Source organism: Oryzias latipes, chromosome 3 (genome assembly GCF_053564925.1).
Source record: "Oryzias latipes strain Hd-rR chromosome 3, Olatipes_Hd-rR_3.1".
In the NCBI taxonomy this organism is placed as follows: Eukaryota; Metazoa; Chordata; class Actinopteri; order Beloniformes; family Adrianichthyidae; genus Oryzias; species Oryzias latipes.
Window position 1 is genome coordinate 28,972,319 of NC_136239.1, and position 23,284 is coordinate 28,995,602.

Consider the following 23,284-nt stretch of genomic DNA (forward strand, 5'->3'; position numbering starts at 1 on the left):
GTTTTCTTTTTTAACATTTCATTGTAATTTTTTATAGTGTTTTTGCATTGAGTGATTTGTTGATGAGATTTGCCCTTTGGGGCCACTGTAGCTGCAGGTTTTTGGGTTGTGAGGCCCTTTGGAGGGTCATAGACAGGAGCGGCTGCATCCTTAGGGGAGCGCAGGTGTGTCCTGTAGTTTCCTTGAGGCTCTTGGGATGTTATGAAAATGGAATACATCATTGTGCAGCGTGTTGCAAATGTTTCTCATAAAGTATTGTGCACTTATGATGTGCGGGTCCTTTTGTCATACGGTGACCTTACAATCATGCCACACATAAGGACGTACATGTGAAATGCAGGTAGCCATACCCGTAGGATGTCCACACAAACTACACTCTGATTGTAGAGTGTAAACTGCCTCATTTTTAACAGTCGGGTTGCACGCAAGGAGTTATCACTCATCATTTGAACAGCAATCATTGGCCCCTTGGACATTGTTCACCTGATTTTGGGGGGGTTAAAAAATGCAAATGACTATGACATGCCTCCGTCTCTGCTTCTTCACTCTAACTTTACCCTTGCGTGTTGTTTTAGTGTTTGCTATGACCTGTCCCCAGCAGCGTGTCTAGAGAAAAAAATCTGCATGAACATTTTCAATCTACGGACTCATCAAGTGGTCTACGTCCTTGTTATTTGATGCAGGCCATACAGGTTTGTATGGAGTCCTATACTGTTCATAATTAAATAAAAATAAATAAATAAATATTTGATTAAATAAATAAATATGACCTCATGCAAATACACAATCAACCAATAAATATCTCATAAATATATAAAAAGATCATGAAATTGTGAAAAAAAAGATCATGAAATTGTGAAAAAATAAAAAACTTGAAAGAAAAAAAGCCCTATGGCGTAAATGAATAAATCTAACTACCGTAGATATTATTTGTTTCAAAGAAAAGCCATTGAGAGGACAATGTACCAGATATCTTTAACCCAGTAGCTTTATTTCTGGTCCACGTTTTGCTCTAATAATGGAGGAAATTGTTAATTGTTCCCTAGTAACTTATGACAACTGACACAGAGAGAAAGAGAAGCAACAAGTCCTTCTCTAAACCTTCCTCCTATTTCTGCAATATGTAAGAGTGGCGCATAATGTTAATACCATAAACTTAGGTGATATGCACAAACTATCCCTTCAAAAACCCCAATTGCTCAGCGTTTATAAGATAAAAGGTTTTTCTAATATATCATTACTTGCAATACTTTAATGATTATGGCTGAAATTGGTCAGGCTGATGGAAAAAAGGGAAGATGTTTGTATGGTTTCAGTTTTTAGAAGATGAAAACAAAGTGGCTTATACAGGATGACAAATATTTACAACTCTAATACTGGTATTGCTAAGATTGATTTTGGTCTACGTCCTTGTTATTTGATGCAGGCCATACAGGTTTGTATGGAGTCCTATACTGTTCATAATTAAATAAATAAATAAATATTGAATTAAATAAATAAATATGACCTCATGCAAATACACAATCAACCAATAAATCTCTCATAAATATATAAAAAGATCATGAATTTGTGAAAAACCTGCACACAGATTTTAAATTAGCCATTATATTATTGACTATATTTCATTTTGTTTTTGAAAACCTGTTCGTTATTTTAAAACAGCATTTTAAATTATTCATTTTAATCATGTGGAATATAATTATAATTGTACGTCTTTTTTCAGAACCTCGGATTTCAAAATCAATATTTTCCAAAGTTGCTTTGTTTTTATTTCATGTTGCTGTTTTTCAGAATGACTGATTTATTTCATGAAGAGCTTTTTCAGGAGACTTAGTCTGTCTGTCAATCAGTGAGAGTGGGCGGGATCTAAACGCTCATTTGCTCATCCATGGAAATCGACTCATATTCCTCGATACCCGCTCAGCGGTGTACCAGAGAGATGACATCTTACAGCGATATCTGCACGGCTTTGCTGATATTAGAGGAACAAATAGAGACAAACAATCCGTCTGCGGACCTACCTTTTCCAACCATAAAAGTTAACTGTATCACCTGACATAATTTTTTTTTAAGCTAAAGGTAAAAATCAGCTATGAAAAATCCTGCTTTTATTCCACACGAACATATTTTTTATATGGAAGAAAAACCTCCAAAAAAAATCAATGACACACAAACAGATTTCAAAACTGGAAGCCTGGTTTTAATTGATATTGCTCTACTGTAATAATCCTGAAAGGCATAGTCTGGAGTAACACGTGTAATGTTTCAACCCATAGTAGTTTAAGTTACAGAATCATAGGTCTCTCTTTTTGCATTGAACAATATATACAATGTGAAATAAATACATTTACACAAATGGACATTATTGTTGGAGCACACTTGTATGATACACATCACAAAAATATACAGGTAGTTGTTTTTCTTTTTTTTTTTTTACTTTTTTTTTATTTACTGATGTGAAGCACAACTAAAATCTACAGACGTTTTCAATAACACTACAGAGTCTTCTCTCAGTAAAAGCTCTTCTCCGTCACTCAGTGGTCTTTAAATCCTTGATCAATCTTTTCTCCCCCCCACTAAATATTGTTCGTAAATTCAAACTGCAGAGTTGGTGCAGCACAGGTGCCAGTTACATTTGGGGATTAAATACAACTAAATGAGTAAACACAGTAAAGCAGTAAATAGATGGATTAACTTCATTAGCTTTAGGGACAGCTTTAACTGATGGACTATCCTGCTTTAAGGTTTCCGTTTAATGGATCAAAGCTCCAAATGAGAGCTATAACTTGAAAGTGCAAACTAGTTAACCACTGGCAAAAACTTTGACCAAACACCAGATAGTCAATCTTCCATTGGTCTTGCTTAAAATAAATTGTGGTATTTTTACACTGACTGCAAAGAATCTTGGTATCGAAACTGTTGAAATAGTTGTGAATTATTCTTTCTCCAAATGTTCCATTCATTTTTATACAACCTTTTCATCTTGTTCAGGGTTATGTCTATCCAGATGGAAATAGCAAAGACACAGTATATAATACACAGGTCACCAATCCATGATAAGGCCAAACTTAATATATTCATTTTGAACAAAGGAAAGAGAAGTGGACAAATTTTTCTGCCTTTAGTATTACAGCTAAGTAGAGGTGTGGCTAGATGCAGCAAGTTGCAATAAAACTCAAAGAATCGTATTAGATCAGCAGGTCAAATTCTCCTTCTAAAGCAGCCAGCAGAACTTAGTCTGTGAGTGTCAACTCTGAGATTCGTTTCCAGTTTCAACCATTGCAATCACCCTAATTCAGCTTTGCAATTCCATGACCAGACTGAAGATACACACTTGGAGTAGAAGGTGCTGGTTTGACCCAATACATAAAACAGTAAAAGAGAGCAAGAAACAGTAAGAAAAGAGCACCTTTCTTCAATACATTTTTTGCAGAACAGCAACGTACAGTGGCAATAATAAATGTAACAAATGCCATCCCTCCGTTCAACCTGTTTACACTGTTCCAACTGAAACCCTTCCACAGAAAGTTTAACCTTCAAACACATGCCTTTTGGGTATTTCCCTTTATTTTATTCCTCAAAGCTAAACATTCATTTGAGCATTTACTTCCAAACAATCTGGTCTTTAAAATAGCATGAATGTAGTGACCTGTTTCCCCATCAACTCCACAGAAAAATGAAATAGTCTTATTTTTTTCACAACAGTTAAGGTAATGATTAAGCCCAGATGTATGGAAGGCAGTTATTATATACAGCAAGTTTACAAAAAGTGTCACCTACAGTTCTGAATTATTCCAAATTTAGATTCATTTAACCTTAAAATATACAGGATACTGTTTAATCTACAGGAAAGGGTAATAATTCCTTTTTTTGAAATACTCGTTAAGGTGTTTTTTATTTAAATACTTAAATATTTAGCAATGCGTAGTTTGGTATGAGATGAATACAGTAATTTGATCTTGTTGGTTTCTAGAAGAAGTGCCTTAGTCGTGTTTGGATTGTTGTGCCCAGACATCCTGTAGACGGATCTGATGGACGTACAGACAACATGGCCTCTACTCAACTGCACTTAAAGAAGCACACAGCACAGAAATAGGAGTCACCACAGGAGAAAAGGACTCAACAGAGGAGGAGATATTAAGAGAGAAGAAAACTGTATCAAAATAATTTGAAAAAAGAGGTTTTTCTGTGATCAACAAATCAGCAAACATGAAACACACGGGCTGGACTACTTTTTTTCAATTTTTCTTGATTTTGTTTAGAATAAAATTCTTATGTTAGAATTAAATCTTTTTTTTTAAATTTACAATATACAGCAGTTAAGAATACTGAGAAAATACCCCTTACTAATGAAATGTATGGTTTGATCCTGAACATTAGAGATCAGCTGCAGGTAACTGCTGCCCTCCTCAGCCGTGACAAGTTCCATTTTACATAAGATTACACCAGTATCTAGATTACATGTTTTGGCTTTCATTTTCAACTCCAAAAATGACATAAACCTTCAACAGTCTACTTTTTAAAGCTGTCATCAGTTAGCAACACAGTTTGTATCATGTTCAATTGATTAAATGCATCTTTTATGTAAATGAAACCTGGTAAGACACCTTCCTGTCTGCTCAGCTGCTTTATTTTCTAGATTGTGACAAGTCCTGTTGCAGACAATTGAAGATCGCTGTCATAAAATGTTGTGATCTTCTTCATTCAGAAGGTTAAAGCTACTGTTAAGCTACATTAGTTAAAGTCACTTCTTACATTTCTATACTGCAAGACCTCAGAGGATCAGTTTATATGGAGGCTAATGCAGCTGATTAAAAAATCAAGCGAAATAAGTCGGCATCAAAACAAGATTTATGAGAAACTCGTGTTGTTTATATGACAGACCCCCACTTTTAGAAAATTCTGTAAATTCAGTTAAAGCATGGTTGCAAACTCAGATTGGTTATTGTAATCGGATTATCTCTTTCAAGGATGTATCGCAGTAAGCAATATTTTAGAGTTATTTTGTTTTTCAAAAGACCATGGGGACTGTCAAAAATGCAAACTTGAACAACCATTTTAAACAGTGAGGGGTAGATTTAATGAGGTTAATAGTTGTCTACATTTGTTTCCCCAGCCATCCATTTAAAATTAATTAAGTTATTTTTAAAAATAAAAGACTTGAAAGAAAAAAAGCCCTATGGCGTAAATGAATAAATCTAACTACCGTAGATATTATTTGTTTCAAAGAAAAGCCATTGAGAGGACAATGTACCAGATATCTTTAACCCAGTAGCTTTATTTCTGGTCCACGTTTTGCTCTAATAATGGAGGAAATTGTTAATTGTTCCCTAGTAACTTATGACAACTGACACAGAGAGAAAGAGAAGCAACAAGTCCTTCTCTAAACCTTCCTCCTATTTCTGCAATATGTAAGAGTGGCGCATAATGTTAATACCATAAACTTAGGTGATATGCACAAACTATCCCTTCAAAAACCCCAATTGCTCAGCGTTTATAAGATAAAAGGTTTTTCTAATATATCATTACTTGCAATACTTTAATGATTATGGCTGAAATTGGTCAGGCTGATGGAAAAAAGGGAAGATGTTTGTATGGTTTCAGTTTTTTGAAGATGAAAACAAAGTGGCTTATACAGGATGACAAATATTTACAACTCTAATACTGGTATTGCTAAGATTGTTTTTTTTAAGTTGAAATAAAGAAAAAAAGAGTTTTAAAGCAACAGTAACTGTTTTTTCAGTCAGTTTTCTCTTCTTTGCTTTGGGAAGCTCCTCTGAACTGAAGTGGAAGAAGAACTTGAAGTTGGTGACATCACAGGGCAAAGAGGGTCAAACTGAGTTGAAATGTTGTAGCTTTTGGAGCACGCTTAATGAACATGGACTATTTTAAATGGCACATAGACTAAAATTGGTTCTGTGGAAAGCTGCACACCCAAGCAACTAAGCAGTAGAAGATGTTTCAAACAGGCTTCCAAGTGTTTTTGCCAAATATTTAATTTCACAAACAATGGAAACTGTTGGACAAGCCTGACCATAAGCCACAGACTCAAGATGATGTTTACTTTAGATGGATAGAGAGTAAAATTTTCAATAGCAAACTGGTCTTTCTGTTACGTTTGCTGTGAATTATACATGATTCATTCTCACACTTGAGCAAACATCAAACTGCTGTCTGGCTGTCCTTTTTTTAAAACCATTCCAAGTTTCATCATTTTGCAAACACTTTTTACTGTGATAATACTGACATGTTTTGTGGCTGGGATTCTGGGGAAATAGTCAACCCTTTTGAATGAAACCAGAAAGTGCTTCCAGCAGGAGCTTCCCATCCTGGTCCAACAAACATATCGCCCAGTTAGCTTTTCCTAAAACCAGACAAAATATTACTAGCTGTTCGGAGTAAGACAGTTAGGTTTACTAGCATCCTCTGAATGGATCATTCCCTTCTTTGGCGGGGCAAATCTCTTCTTATTCTTTTCATTCTTTCTTTCCTCTGTCCATCTTTCCATTCTTTTACTGTACATTAACAACAAAATGTCAGTAATACTTCGAAAGTGTTCAATTTTCCCCTCGTTTTCTTCTCGTCCTTAAAAAAAACTGAGGATATAGGAGGGGAAGAGGGAACAGAAGTGCAGTCTTACAATCTTACATAGATTAATTTGAAGGTTTTTGATTTTCTCAAACACGTCCATGTTGAATTGTCAATAATATCCTAATTCTTATCCAAAGCATATAGTTTCTTTTGTATTATATAATACTGGGGTTTGAAGTCACTGCCGTTGTTGAGTTTTTTGTTTTTCTGACATTTGGTCTTCCCCATGGCTTTGGGCAGGTAAATGACTGTCCGCATCTTCCCAGATTCAAATAAGTGTCTTTTGGTCAAAGACTTGGGAGTTTTGGGTCAGGGTGAAACAACTAGGTAGTTTTTTTCCAGTCAAGGGGGGAGAGCGTGTCAGCAAGAAGACCTCAGAAACAAAGTTCTTTTCCTTTGTGTGTATGTTTGTGGATCTGTATATAGTGTACGTGTCTGTTTAAAAGGGCAAGAGGTCATTTAAAAGTGTAGATCAAAATCTGAGATGAAGCTGAAGTGGTTCAGACTGATGCCTAGCTGTCCTTCCATCTTGTTTTCATCCTCAGACCTTGGCTTCCAGCAGCTCCAGGAAGAGTTTGTGCATTGGGACTTTGCCATCCTGCTTGATGCTGTAAAAGTGCTGTACAGCCTTAGTAGAGGTCTGGCGGAGCAGAGGGAGGGTCATGAGCAGCTTGCCCCCCCTGCGGGGATCCTCCTGATGTTGAGAAGCTTCATAGTCCTGCAGGGCCTCATGGAGCACATCCTGGAGTTTCTGTACTGCATCGACATCCTCAATATGCATGGAGTCTGAATAAAAAAAAAAAAAAACAACATGGAAAAAAATTACAAAATTATTTAAATAGATTTCTATAATCACTGACAATTCTTTTTTTACTCTACTGAATTTCATATGCAATCTAAAAAAAGTGTGTATAAGTGACCACTATCAATGAAAAGTTAATGTAAACGCGTACATGCACCTTTTGAAAACCCTTGCGTTCATGAGTAGCAGCGCACATTTTTAAGATGGTTTTCATTCTCTATGTACAAAACACGCAGCCATTGACCACACGTTGAAGATCAAACCAGGTTGAACTTAAACAAATCAGGAACTCCGATTTGGTAGTGACGAATGGATGGTGTCCCTTTTCATTCATGGAAGTGCCAATCGTTTGAAAATGTTTCATAAAGGAGAATTATAAAATTATGGTTTGTGCTGGAACTACATAACAACATATATCGGAATAGAGCTGTGAAAGAAAAAGCCTGGAGCAAGATACATGATATTTGCTCTGCTTCCACATTTCACACCAAGCCTCTTTCAAATGTAGGTGGTGGACATAAGTCAGTATTGGGTAGAGACAGTTCAGTGTGAACACCGTTCAAGAATGTTTGTTTAACACATTATTGAACATACCCGGTGTGTATGTAGCTTTAGAGATACATACATTTTAAAAGCTGTATCTTTTCTAATGAGTTTCTTTAAGCTTCCTCTTTAATGCTATTCAAAATAAAATAAAAGAAATGCTTATAAACTGTTCTGCAAACTTCTTTTAGAAAATTACAATGAAGTTACAATTGATCTGGTTTTCTTTAGTTCAGTGTAAAGATCTAAAACTGAAGCGCAATAATCAGCTCTACAGCCAGACCCAGCTCCTCTTTCTGTCTGAAAAGTGAACATCTGTGGGTGTGATGAATGGACAGGTGAATAGATGAGTAGGTGGAGAAGAGAGAAATAAGATGTGTGAAACGATGAAGAGATGCAGCAGCAACTGAAACTTTGGGCGTGTCTGCCAAAAACACACTGCTACATACACATCTACAATCTTCATTTGCACCTCTATGGAAGGTGAGTTTCAGCGTGTACAGCAGTAAAGGATGTGAATGTTCCTCAATAATATTGCTCTGTATTACCCCCGGGGGAAGCAAAGTTTTAAAGTGATCTGGCCTTTAGCTCTCACTCTTCAATCAATGTTTCCAATCAATGGCTACATGCATGTTAAATAATAATCACAAGACAAGTATCAATACTCTCCACCTATCCCTTCCATCATGACCATGCCCACCTCAAGCTACTTCCATGATGGGAAGAATTGAAATATATAAGAAAAACATAAATGTGGTTTGTTTACTACAGTTTGGAAAGCCTACAAACATGGAGGTTTGCCACAACACTGTAAATACATTTTTTACAACATGAGAGGTATAAAAATAACAACTAAAATGAAATATGTCAACATGGTAGCTCGGACATAGATGTGCAAACTAACACACACAATGGCATCAAACAGATCTATACAGTGTAATGCATGTATCAGTATGCAGGACCAGGCTGGTTAGTGGGCTGGATTCTGAGGGGATCAATAAATAACTCAGCTTTCATTTGTTTTTAAATTTCCTGGTTGTTGTTTTTTTTTCACACTGTGCTTGATGAAGTGAGATGCTAAGAGCGAAAGAAAAAAAAAAGTATATTGTAATAAACAGATTAAATAAAATCTATTGATTTTCTTTTTTCACTCTAGGGTGGTTTTCTGCGCAGGGAGGGAAGGTTAAGCCGCGGTAAATAAAATCCACCTGTTGTTTATTTGTTGTGGGTTTAAACTGGTAGAAATGTCTTTGGTCTGTTTTGAAATTCACTGAACTGTCATGAGTTAAACAGCAGAACACTAATGAGCACAAGCATGTCAGACTGTTAAAGCACACATGCTAACAGAGCAGCGTGCATAAACTCACATGCACAAAAACAAGCACACACCTCCCGTTTCCCATGGTTAGTTTAACTTTCTTTACATGTGGGGCACGTTTTCTAACATTTCTTAAGGCTTGGCTTCATTAATGCAGACGATTAGCATCCTGTGAATTAATTAGTGTCAGTGCCCTTCAAAATGCTAATGCTAGCATTCTGTTGTCTTGAAAAGCCAGCTGAGTGGGTTACATGGTTTGCGCTGCATTTAGGCTTTAGTTGTTTTGATTTAATCACTTAGAAGGTAAAGCAGTTTAAATGCAGAGTAGTTCAGCTACATGTCAATTTCACTAATTTACATGAAGTTTTTTTAAGTGTATTTGTGTAGTAAGATGAATGAACTGTGTATTTTCTGTATCCTTTTCAATTCTTATTTTTATTTCTTTATATAAAATATGAAAGTACAGTTTCAATAAAATTAATTTCCTTTTCTCAGAACATAAATGATAGTGAAGTTCGAAATAAAAGCCAAATTAAGTGATTGTTTTGTTTCAAATTTGTTCAAAATTACAGTCCCAGTCCTCCACATGTGATGACTGACATTATGCTGGTGGTGGTGGCAGCAGAATGAAAAGCTTCTCCCTTCCCATTAAAATCTCGTATTGCATTCTTCCATTTAAACACATTGTATTGACAGCTCCCCCCTTGTAATTAAAGAGTACTGAAGAGCTGGCTGGCTTCCAAGACAAAGTTCAAAAGACGGGTCATGAGAGGAAGAGTAGGTGTGTGTGTGAGGGACTGCGTGTCAGTCAGCTGTCAATGCAGCTGGACACATCACAGAGCGGCTTGTATCGACAGGTTTTGGGATCTAATGATTTCTCCTTATTTAACAGGCATCTAAAGGGACGGCTATGTTAATTTTAAAAGGGACTGCCGCTTTGTTTGGGGGTGGGATTCAGATTGAATGTGTTCCTGCATGTTTGTACCGCATCCTTGCATTCAAAGGGAAATAAAAAGAAAGAGAACTGTTTGAGCTGTTAAAATATTTCCATCAATATTTACTGTGCTGTAGAAGCTTCTGAGAGCGTGTGTGGATGCAGACTACTGAAATCAGTCTTCTGATGGCTCAGCTTAAATGAGCCCCACGGGATTGGAGATTCCTAGGATTAACTCTCCTCTATCAGTCAAACACAAGCACGCACGGACAAAAACAGCTGAGAGTGAAGAGTTTCAAACCTGAATTAGCCAAAGCAATGGCCTTTAAAGTGACAAATTCCTCTTTCTCTAGCTTCATGGATTTGTATTTCTTGACCAGCTGAAGGATGGCGTTGTTTAGGTCCAGCAGTCCGGCTAGTTTAGACTGATCCTCATCCATTATGTAATCCTCAGCATACACCAGCTAAAGGAATATTGGAGACAAGTTGAGTTTGCAGATCAAACTAGGACTTGCATAAAGTTCAAAAGAAACCTACTTTGTCTTCAAATGACAGCGAGCGATACACAACACGCAGGATCAAGATCTCCATCCATGCACTCTGCAGTAGACTCATCTGGTCTGCCAAAGACAGTGTGGAGAAACCTGAGAAAGAGAGAAAGAGAGCAAAGGACAGGCATTATTAATTTATGCATTCAACAAGAAGCAAACTGGTAAATAGGGGGCATTTCTTTACTCTGGGTAAAAAACAAGACAAAGAAAACAGTAAAGCTTGTTCCAAAGCAAGTAAGGGGGTCAAGGTCGACTTCTCTCTTTCCCCTCCCACCTCTCATCCATCCACCTGACCAGAGTCCTTCTCCTCTGTCTGCTTCTTTCCGCTCTCCCATGTGCCCTGGGCTATTCTCTGAGGGAAGCAGGCCTTATCTCCTTCTGCCAAACCTCCATGAATCAATGCTGGCCATTGCTGCTGCGCTCTTAGAAAACACACACTCATTTCTCCTATGGCCTTAAACCTACTGGTTTCTTTGGTGTCAATCCATGTCCTTCCATTTGCTTATCAGACTTTTCCTTCAGTCGCAATCTATAACTCTATCTATAATTCTTGTCTTATTTTTTAAATCTAAAAAAATTACTTTTTTTTCACTTGGATCACTTTATTGCGACTCTCACATATATTGTCCATCTTTACCTTCCTGTTTCTTTAATGGAACACCTGCCCACTCACACCTCTCCTCACAGCTGTCCTCTGCTCGCACACCTGTCCATTCACACCTGCCTGCCTGCCCATATGTGTGTCTGAGTGCAATCCTTAACAGCCACACGGGCCATGTGTTTAAAAATGCAAAGACAGTGGGCCGTGCAAGCACACCTGTCAGACCTTGCAGAGGTTCTTCAGTATGTGTTTGTGTGAGGAACATTCTGCCAGAAGAGGCAGATAGATGAGAGAGAGAAGATATTTCTCCCACAACATCTGCGGCAAAGTGTCTCCTCTTAAGATGTGTGGCAAGTCCTACATGTGCATTAAGACCTCTTATCTCAAAATGTGTTGACAGGTAATGGCAGACGTCTAATTATGTCCAAGTTGCAAGCTATTGTTGTTTGCAATGCGCACTAATTTATTTTATCTTATACCGTTAACAATCTCCAATACACATTCACGGTACATACTCATTAGGTAAGATTTCTTGCTTAAGCATGTACACAGATATTACCACATTTATAAATAAATATAAATTCTTAGGAATTTACTGGAATGTATCTAAATTGGTTCGATGACACACAAAAATACACACATGGTAAAGTGAAGATGCCAGAGTTGTTGCCAACTGGCAGTCTTTTTTTTGGACAATGAAATAATCAAAAATGATTAGACGTGAATTTCTTAAGGAGCTCTTTATTACACATAAACACACACTTTGGTCACAGGAGCGATGGGGTTTTGAGCTCTATAGGATTGCACCACTCATAGTTGACAGGAAAATGTATACTGACATAGCTATAATTATCACGTGGGTACTTATTGATACTGTTCAGCCTGGAGGGTAAGTGAGGACAAAACATTGGTAAGGAGTAATGCTGTATAGTGATGTCCCTTGTTATGTATTCTAAATGTATATAGTCTTTTTAATTTTAAGGGCTCAGTGATGCATTTAATCCAAAAGTACACATTTGGTGAATACGTTTTTTTTTAGCACCTTTACATTTTTCACTTTCTGTACTTAATTCCATGACATCTTGTCCCCTTCTATTTTAACCCTTCTCTTTAGTTAATTGATGTGTGCAGCCTTTTGGTTTCTTTACAACCCTCTAATGGTTCTATTATGGTATTTATTTTTGAGTAAAAGTGTGGATTTTGATAAGAATGCGGAAAGATCATTTGTTTGTAAGCTTCTCTACTGGAAATGTTTTTAGGAGTAATTAGATTATTAATTTATTGTAGTCTGATTCAAATGAATCCAGTCAAATTTTATATCAAGTTTCAATAAAATAGCTTTAGAACATCTAATTCATTTCAATAAGGTCAAATGAAAAAGTCTGCTTATGCTGTCAAATGACACATAGCCAAACAGAGAAGTTCTAATGTGACTCAGAGTGGAGTATGATCAGGTCCTGTGAGATTACATTTAGTAGAACCTTTATTCAAAGTGACTTACACATTACTGTTACAATCGGGGGCAATGAGGAGTTAAGGGTCTTACCTAGGGACACAATGTCTGTCTTACCTGAGACATGAAGCCCTGACCAACCGTTTAGCAGATAGCTGTTTAACCTAGTGAGCAACAGCCACCTCCTTGGATTTAAGACAAGCCCAAATCAGTAAACCTCCATTCCATGTTTGATCTAGCTTTGACAGGTTTGTTTTCATAGGTTTTAATTGATGTTTACCAAATGCATTATGTGTATTATGGCAAAAAACCTTGGGTCTGTGTTTCTCAATCCTTTATCCAGGACATCTGGTTAAAGCTCACAGGACTCACTATACTCTGCAGAGCTGATAAGCTGGATTTGGTTGGATGTGTCGATCCCGTAAACATACATATTACTGATGTCACCCACAGGATTCTCGGTAGATATGAAAATAGGGTCTTGGTTGGACCTCAGAAAAAGTGATCATGAATTATTGAAACTTCAAATATTGACCTTACTAACAACGTGAAGGAAGCTTGAACCAAAAGACAGTATTTGATTTTAAATTAAGATAAAAGGGTTGTTATAAATGTACAAAGTCATAAAACTTCTAAAAGTGTAAACATCATCAAAAATGATACTTGCATGACGAGCTGATTATTAATAAAAAGTTTGTGCATATGGTCATCAACAATCAACTCCCTTTTAATTATACAAAAAGTGCAAACCTATCAACATAAACATGCACTAACACAAACCCGCATCCACACAGAAAACACCAATAATTAAAACACCCATGATTAATTTATTGAGCTGAAAGTGCATCTTTTCTTATTGAGGCACATCGGTGATTATTATCAAGATGAGGTCAGTGTGTTGCATGTGTGTGTGTAAGACGTGCGTGAAACAATTTTCTGCACTTTAGGAACATCTTTTTTCCCGTGTTTAGCATTTGAATTTAATTAACAGTGCTGGCTTGTTATTTCATTTGAAAGCTTGTATTCTGTCTGTATGATTACATTCCCATAAGTGTATGTGTGTGTGTGTGAGACTCTGCATGTGTGTCCCTATCTGCATGTTTGTGTGTATGAAGACCTCTCCCCCTCTCCCCACCAGCCTGTCTGCGCCGTTCAGCCATCCAATGCCTCTTATCTGTCTGATTAATAGGCGGCCGGCTTCAGGACAAATTAATTAACAGATAACGCCATCTTTCCCTTCTTCCCTTCCTCCCCTCCTTCTCATGAAGCGATCGATACAACAGAAGAAAAGAAACATCAATGGGAATTTAGTGCTGATGATGGAGAGAGAGAAGTATTGATGGAGAGTGAGAGAGCATGAGAGAGAGTGGGATAGAAGAAATACGAAAGTAAAAGAGGTGTTGGGAGGAGAGGAGGAGGTGGGAGGGCTGGAGACCTTTCTTTCATACCTGTGATTTCAGTTCACAAAAGAAAGGTTCCTTATTTGGCTCTAATTACATTTCCTTTCTGCCCAGTTGTTGATAAGGCATCTCACTGAGGGAGGAGGAAGGTTTGTGAGGACGCTGTAACTCTGGTTTGCTGCTGCCGGCTGCACAGCTGTGTCAGCTCAGCTCTGGTCACAAATTTCAAAAAACAAGAACTTTAAATTCCCACTCTGATCATCTTTTGATCTACAGTCAGGACGATAAATATTTGGACAAAGAACATTCTTTCTAATTATGTTTCTGTACATTACCACAGTGAATTTTAAATAAAACACCTCAGATGCCATTGAAGTGCAGACTTTCAGCTTTTATTCCTTGGGTTGAACAAAAAGATTGCATAAAAATATGAAAAACTAAAGCATTTCTTAAACACAATCCTTTCATTTCATGGGCTCGTAAGTAATTGGACAATTGACTTCCATGCTATTGCATGGGCAGGTGTGGGCAATTCCCTTGTTATGTCATTATGAGTGAAGCAGATAAAAGGCCTGGAGTTGATTAGAGAACTCGTGCTTGCATTTTGAAGATTTTGCTGTGAACAGACAACATACGGTCAAAGGAGCTCTCCATGCAGGTGAAAGGAGCCATCATTAAGCTGAGAAACCAGAAAAAAAAACATTTGAGGAATTGCTACAGTATTATCAACAGTGTCCTGAGAAAGAAAGAAAGCACTGGTGAACTAAGCAACGCAAAAACACCTAGACGTCCACCGAAGCCAACAGTGGTGAATGATTGCAGAATCATTTCCATGGTGAAGAGGAACCCGCTCACAACAGCCAACCAAGTGAACAACACTCTCCAGATGGTAGGCGTATCAAAATCCAAGTCTACCATAAAAAGAAAGTAGATACAGAGGGAACACTGAAAGATGCAAGCCACTCATAAGCCTCAAGAATAGGATTGGACTAGACTTTGCTAAAAAGCATCTAACAAAAGCACAGTTCTGGAAAAACATTCTTTAGACAGATGAAACGAAAATCCACCTCTACCAGAATGATGGCAAGAGAAAAGTATGGAGAAGGCGTGGAGAAGCTCATGATCCAAAGCACACTACATCATCAGTAAAACACTGTGTAGGCAGTGTGATGGGCTGGGCGTGCATGGCTGCTAGTGGCACTGGGACACTAGTGTTTCTTGATGACGTGACACAGGACATAAGCAGCCCAATGAATTCTGAGGTGTTCGGAGACATACTGTCTGCGCAGATCCGGTGAATGCAGCCAAACTGATTGGGCGGCGTTTCATAATACAGATGGACAACAACCCAAAACATACAGCCAAAGCAACTCAGGAGTTTATTAAAGCAAAGAAGTGGAATATTCTTGAATGGCCAAGTCAGTCACCTGATCTTAGCCCAATTGAGCATGCATTTCACTTGTTGAAGACTAAACTTCAGACAGACAGGCCCACAAACAAACAGCAACTGAAAGCCGCTCAGTAAAGGCCTGGCAGAGCATTCAGAAGGAGAAAACCCAGCATCTGGTGATGTCTATGAGTTCAAGACTTCAGGCTGTCATTGCCAACAAAGGCTTTTCAACCAAATATTAGTAATGACCATTTTATTTTCAGTTATTTCATTTGTCCAATTACTTACGAGCCCATGAAATGAAAGGATTGCGTTTAAAAAATGCTTTAGTTTTTCACATTTTTATGCAATCTTTTTGTTCAACCCATGGAATAAAAGCTGAACGTCTGCACTTCAATGGCATCTGAGGTGTTTTATTTAAAATTCACTGTGGTAATGTACAGAAACTAAATTAGAAAAAATGTGTCTCTGTCTAAATATTTATGGTCCTGACTGTATGATAAAAATAATTCTCAGTGGGTTTTTATATATGATTATGCCGTTTTTAGCCAAAATCGCAAAAATATGTAGTTTCTACACAGCATCAGAAGTTCATTCGAAATTTGCCTCTGAATTGTGGCCTGAACTGTTTGTGCAAAGTAAGCCTGCCCTCACTTCCCAACATCCCTTTGCTTACACTTTCTCCCGCTAGATTACAACCCCAACATATCATTATCGGTGCAACAAGGAGGCAGAGGAATATCGGAGCTATCCAGTCATACAGTTTCACGAGAAAAATGCCACAAAAACATGTTAAAAACCCAATTTTTATTACATTGGGTCTTTGAGACTATTGTTAGACAATGAATTGCATTTTTAGGTGCAAAAAGTGCAAAAGCAAACGCTTTTACTGTTTGTTCAGGTTTCAAAAAGCGGCATGCTTCACTGTACATAAAAAAGTGGGTGCGCATGTGTTGAAACGATGCTGTGAAAGTGCTGTGCACTGTCTGACAGAAAGAGGCTACCGTGCAGTCATGCAGACGTAACCTCTGTTGCTTGCTCTTGTGCTGTCTTTCGTCTTCCTTCTCCCTTTTCTCCATCAGATACAAACACAAAAAAACCCTAAACACACACGCACAAACACACGTCAATTCCCCAGCCACCCTGTGGCCTGTTTGTCTGCCAAATGAGTCCTGACTGCACGTTTACACTCGAGACCGCACAACATTCTGGCACAGACACACGCGGACACCTACTGGATAGCCCTCTCTCACGCTCCAGTTGCTACACAGATGCACATGAACACACATAACCAGGAGTCCTATATTTGTTTTTGTGTGGTTACAGGGCAAATGGAAACCAGTGAGAAGTATCTGTGATGAGAGTACCTGTCTACATGTGTGTTACAATTGTTCCAGTGCATTTGTAAAAGTACATTTGTAATAGAGTTGTTTTGTAGAATTAAGGCTGGATAATAAGTCTTCTATATTTGTGTGTATGTATCAATGCAGCAGTTAAGAAAATATTTTTCAAATGTGATCTGGTTTCAGTTGTTATTACAAGTCTTTGCATGCGGCAGCATTGTTTAGGCAACTTTTTCATGTGATACTCCAACTTTAAATTTTGTTTTTACAATGTAGAAAAAATAGAAATGAATCGGAAGAGACCTTTTAAACCTTTGCAACATTTTATCACAAAGTCCTTAGAGGAGTCCATTCAGAACACAAAGCTACAAAAACTCAAAAAATCTAACTTTCTGTCAAAATGTGAAAATGCAAGTTGTGACATATTTGTTTAAAGGCAACTTTTATCGTGAGAAGGCAATTCATGTCAAATGAATGGGCCCAGATCGAAGGAGATCTCCAGGCAAAAAGTTTTTGTCCACGCCACAAAAAATGTTCAATTTGGGAAACAAACATCGCTGAAGGGGAAATTTCCTTTCATATAGGCAGATCCACAAAAATAAAAGAATCAGACATAACACCATTAACATGGCGTAGTGACATTTTTTTCCAACTTTTTGATTTCATAGAGGAAATTGATATTATTAATTGGTTTTTTAAACTTAACAGTTGCTTGCTGGTTTTCAAAGAGGGTAGAAGTATTGTTTGTGTTCAGCCCGAGTGCGTATTGTTTTCTGCAGGGGACAGATTTAAGTCTACTGGCCCACTGAGATGTAGATTGCATGAGGACACATGAAGCTTCCCACAGTTACAATCCCGTTGCAGCCTTGCCTGTGTTTGTTTTGTATGCACAAAGTGTTACTGTGTACAGCTTAGGGCGGCCCTTTTGCTCAGTCCTGTTCTGTATGTGTTTGTATTTAAATGCATGCATGTTACTAAATGCTGCACAGTGCAAGTGTTCCCATGTGGTGCTTTATGCACGTGTGCTTGTGCAGGAGCGTGTGCATTCATCTCAAGCTGTTCCGTACCATAAGGAAAGTCACTAGCCAAAATGAACACAGACCCCTGTGCTGGCGTTGGCCAGGCTGTTGTAACACACACACACACACAAGATAGGTGCACACAAAAAGCAAATGCTGGCAAACATTGGCCTTCACACACACACATATCCATCAGCTGACCCAATTACACAGAGATGCGCAACGAGATGGAAACAAATCAACCTAGAGAACCAGTTAATTTAAAGGGATCTCGCAGACACACACGGAACTCTGATTTACACACATACACCTTAAAGTTATTTTCATTAATAAATTGAGAAAAAGCACATGTTTTTGTATTGATGCTATATTAAAACATCAATTGTTCAAAGTTACGAAAAGTTTTTAAACATTTTAAATTTCCAAATTTTTACCAAGGGGATTGGACAAAGCTTTCTTGAAGCGCTATTGTTTGAGATTCTTGACTGCTCACCTCTGATGAGCAGCACTTGGAGCAGGAATAAACATAATCAAGCTGCACAAAGATTTTTTAAGCCGGTAGTCAGTTTAGACCAACATTTGCTCTCAAGACCAGATTATTTTATACTTTTGCCTAATATACCTCTTATAGTTTCATACTGTCAAGATTTACGGATCTTTTCTTTGACGACTACATGAATGTGAAATAAGATGGAAACGTGGTTTTGCAAAATCAGGACAATTAGTTGACACCCAATTTGTTACCTTTGGTGTGAATTGTGTGACTGTACTTTACTGCTACCCAAGACTGATGAGTAAAATATCTTTTATTCTCCCGTCCCATCCCCCTTCTTGCCCTCTCGTTCCACCTCACTCCCCCTTTTCTCTGTGCGGCCTGGGGGAGAGCTGAGCAGTCATAGGGTTGCGGTAGCCTCTAATCAGTGTGAACAGCCAGCTAATTACAAAACCCTCAGCCCGGGCTCACTGTTAATTGCATACATTAGACACCATCAGCAGCACTGCAAGATTAACACTTAAAATCTTCCCATTGCTGTTGCCTAGATGAGTACTTTGTGTGTGTATGCGTGTGCACGTGCGTTCGATGTGGTTGCGGGTACTAATATTTAACACTTAATTAGACCCAAAATGGAATCGCAGCAATAAAGAGCTGGTTGTGGAGCACTACACTGACACCGTGGCAGGGTTGCTTGGGTGGGGGCAGCTGGTCGTCGAGGGCAACCCCAAGTCTCCGCGGAGATGACAGATGGAGTGACATTAAGAGCAACGCAGTAGAGCTATTTCAAATAATAAAATATCAATATTTACATTTTAATTACCCACTTCTGGTTCCACCAGGGCAGTGTCAGGAGGTGTGGAGGTTTGTGTGTGAGTGTAAGGGAATGATCACTTCGTTGCTTTCTTCTCGATTCCATAAAGAGCCAAAAGAGCAACTCAAATGATAACCTTCAGAATGTCTCAGCGAAAATAATTATACTTATGCAAAAGTCTGCATTTTCATTTTTTTTTTTGGAATAATGCGTCTTGTGCTCTCTTACTGAGTTTTTCTCCCTCACAGCCCATCTGTCTTCCTCTCATCCTCCACCTTTGCAACCTGCCCTTCCCTCCATCAATATAATGCTGATACAAGCAGTAGTGACCATTCTGCGTGTGCTCGCATGTGTGTGTTCGCAAATCTGTCAGGGGAATTAACTGTGTGTACACAGAGCTGAGCAGCTTCCACACCAACTGTCCCCTGTCCATCCCGTTCTGACACAGACACATGCAATGCTGCTGACCAACATGTATGGTTAGCAAAAACAGTTCTCTTTTGATTGGGATGTATTGATTTTCATGACCGGTGTCTATATCTGAATGATTTTTAAGTTGAACACTTTTACCTGCGACTGGCAGGTCAGTCCCTGAGCGTTCATTACACAACATCAATACACCATTGTGGTAACTTCCCACCAAAAGAAGACACTAGCATTTCCAGGTAATGATTTCTCACATCCAGGCTGTAACACTGAATAAAACGGATAGGATTTTACAGTCTGTAATAAAAGCAAAAAGATCAGACAGTGAAGGGTGGATATCTCAAGAAAGGATTGTAACCAGCAAACTAGTGGGAATAACTGGCAACAAGCAGGAATTGCAGAAGAGCAGTTATTACATTCATAGCTGAACATCTAAAACTTTTTCTTTTCAACATAAAACAAAAATATTTAAAAGTAGTAAAATATATATTTCAGATGAAGATCTGTGAGGCATTACTAATGTGCAAACAGAATTGTGCTAGTTACTGCTTTAAAACAGAACCTGGTGCTCACTGTCCATGCCTGCTGTCAGTATATGAGATTATGAGAGCGTGTTGATTTTATCTGTCTAATCCCCCGAAGCTTCCATAGAGAGAGGACTACAGAAACTCCACAGGGATTAATTTACCAGTCACAGATTAGAGATATGGTCTCCAATATCACCATCGAGGACAGGCAGCAAAGGAAGGGCTCAACTGTTGGAGCAAAGCGATGAATGAACAAATAGAAAGAGAGATATGGAAACAGATGGGAAGAAAGACCAAGATGAAAACAAATGCACACTGAGCCTTCTCTCCTGTAGCACCATGTCTTTATATCTTTAGCTTCAAGACATAAGACATCATTCCACCTCCTCATCTGGGTCTGAAAAAGCCCAGGCTGAAAATCTTAATTAATTGTCCAAGAGTGCTTCGGGGTCATTATGCATTGCAATAAAGAAGCGTGTAATTATGAGATTTAACAGCCATTACCAAGGCCAGGAACTCATATGTCATCATCAGGAACTAACCCAATGGTTTGGTTCGGCTATGTGTGTGGCTTGATGGACAGCACTCCCCCCCACATGCAACCAAATATGGTGTGTATGTGTATACAACAATGTGGGTTATGCATCGCTAAGTTTTAAATATGTAGGACCTTTTTTTTTTTGGTACAAGTAAACAATAGATTAACACAGCCCTACAGAGTCATGGAAATTACCACTTAAGTACATTTGAAGTGGAAATTGCGCACACCAGTTACACACAATCAGGCAAAAGCCCATCAGTCTCACTCTAGCAATAGGAGAGACAGTTATGATAGCAGCCTGCAAATGAAACACCCCATCAAGATGAAAAGGAAACAAAAATACACATAGTATTAGCACTGTGCACATTTTTGTGTGTATTTGGATGCCCTGGGAGACCACTGGTCTTTTTTAAGTAGTTGGAAAATGGCCAACTCTTGCAAGACCAACTGTGTGCAAACATAAAACAAATCCCAATGTGCATCACTAATCTAAGTGTAAGATAAAGTTAAATCATAACTGGAAAATAAGAAAGAACAACTATGAATGACAACATTTCTAAAATGTTTAGGTTTGTTACCCAGGGGGCGCGATAAGCTTAATCTAGTGTGGATCCTTGGACAAGACCCTTCACGCTACTGCCTAACTATGTAGCCACAAGGGGGCCCGGTGGGTCTGGGTCTCCCTGCGCCTGTCCCTAGCCCGGGTAAAAACAGGGTTGTTTCAGGAAGGGCACCTGCCGTTAAAATCTCTGCCAAACCCAAGCTTATTCATGTGATTCCTGGGGCTGTGGTGGCCCCTGTAGGGATGTGCCAAAAGATGAACAACTGCAAACAGCACGACATCACGGGTTTCATCTTAGGAGATAGTGCATCCTTAAGGGTCCAATTACATATGTAGTTCAGGGTTCTTGGAAATGTGAATACCATAATTATCTTTTAAATATATTGTTATCCAATTTGAGAAAAAATAACTTAAATTTTGGATAAGCTTATCAGCCAATCACATGCTCATTCCTCCATGTTAAAAAAATAATCTTATATAGAACAAAAGAGTCTAATTTTACATAGACACTCAGTTTTCTGGCCAACACAAAAAAACATTTATTTTTTATGGAAACAGCTTAAAATTTTTAGTTCTACCAATTGGATGCATTGTATGATTTCAGCTCTTACATTGCTGCTCCCCCCTTTTCATAGACTCTAACCAAAAGAAACCAAATGGATAGAAAAGAGAATAAAGGGGTTGACATTTCATTTAAAAAAATGAGTGGCTGCACATCAATGAAGGATTATGTGTAAATTGTTGGCCGCTTGCAGGTGTTTTCTGTTGGGCGCTGATGTGTTGTGTGTTGGCTATAAGTCGTTCCCCGCTGGTGACAGGCCAACCCCAATCCTATTTCCCCACCTGCTTATTCCCTGGTGGAAAAAATGAATCTTCTTGTCTGTTATTTAAGAACGATTGATGAAGAAAGAGGAGAGGAGCAAGTTGGGAAAGGCAGAAGAAACACTGGAAGGATAGACTCAAAAAAAGACCAAAAAAAGCAAGTAGATAAACAAAAAGACAGAGGCAGGGAAAGAATGACAATCTGAAGGCTGTCTGTGAACTTTGTGTGAACCGGCAGAAATAATGTGAAGCCATTACAAGTCTATCCCTTCTTCCATGAGATTTGCTGTATGCATAGGTGTGCGATGTGTGTGCGTATAGGTGGATGAATCCCTGTATGTGCTTTTGGCATGTGTATTTGCGTGTGCACTCCAACAGATAGAATAGGATGATGATGATTTGAAATGGAGTTTGGCCTCTGCGTAATTATGATCATCCATCTTTATGCCCTGCCAGCATATCATATCATATCATATCATCTCTCTCTAAGACAACCACACACTCCATCACTTATACACATCCACAAAAGCAAATTGAAAGTAGTAAAATCTGACTGTTTACTAGTAATGACTTTGATGTTGATGGGCTTAGATGGTGTGCTGATTTATTTGTTATCCACACACGTCAAACATGTGCATGTGCACACATGTGAACACTCACTGTATATTGCTGCTTCTTTATAATTTTCACGTTTTTTTAATTGTCAGTCTGTAAACCTGGAAACAGGTTTACTTAAGTGGAGCTAAAGTGAATGTCAACAAGCTGAAGTTTTTCCACGTATCATGCGCATGTGCAAAAAATTAATATCTGACGCCGTGTGGTTCACCATTTTTCGTCTGTAGACTGTGCCCCAAAAGCTAACAGACAAATAAATTTAGGAATTTAATTAAGCTGAAAACAAAACCATAAAAGATTCACTGAGTGTAAATGCCACAGCGTCAAGGTTTGTAGTCTTTTTTTGTCACGTTGATTCCAGCAAAAACAAAATTATTGACAAAAAGCTTTCAACACAATTCCTTCTTGCAAGTAGTGTTTGGGTTTTATTCTGTAATTGAGATTTTTAATAGATTGCATCATTTTTAAAGCAGCATTTGGAAGCTGTACATGTTTGAATGTCTGGCAGAGCTTCTCACTAATCCTTTATATTTTAGACT

At 38.2% G+C, this 23,284-nt stretch overlaps 1 protein-coding gene across 15 annotated transcripts in view; it reads right to left on the reverse strand.

Annotated features, from left to right (window-relative positions):
- Nucleotides 1–2,178: 2,178 nt before the first annotated feature.
- Nucleotides 2,179–23,284, reverse strand: part of esrrga (estrogen-related receptor gamma a) — a 128,852-nt gene continuing 107,746 nt past the window's right edge. For 10 of the 15 annotated variants that reach the window (XM_078944071.1, XM_078944076.1, XM_078944072.1 and 7 more), the window contains 3 exons: nucleotides 10,726–10,832; nucleotides 10,490–10,652; nucleotides 5,979–7,377 (listed from right to left, as the gene is read on the reverse strand). In XM_078944071.1, the coding sequence (XP_078800197.1) occupies nucleotides 7,133–7,377; nucleotides 10,490–10,652; nucleotides 10,726–10,832 (515 nt within the window). In that variant the 3' untranslated portion in view covers nucleotides 5,979–7,132. Of the gene's footprint in view, nucleotides 7,378–10,489; nucleotides 10,653–10,725; nucleotides 10,833–23,284 lie in introns of all 15 variants that reach the window. The other 5 variants (XM_078944079.1, XM_011491066.4, XM_078944078.1 and 2 more) reach the window with 2 other exon arrangements.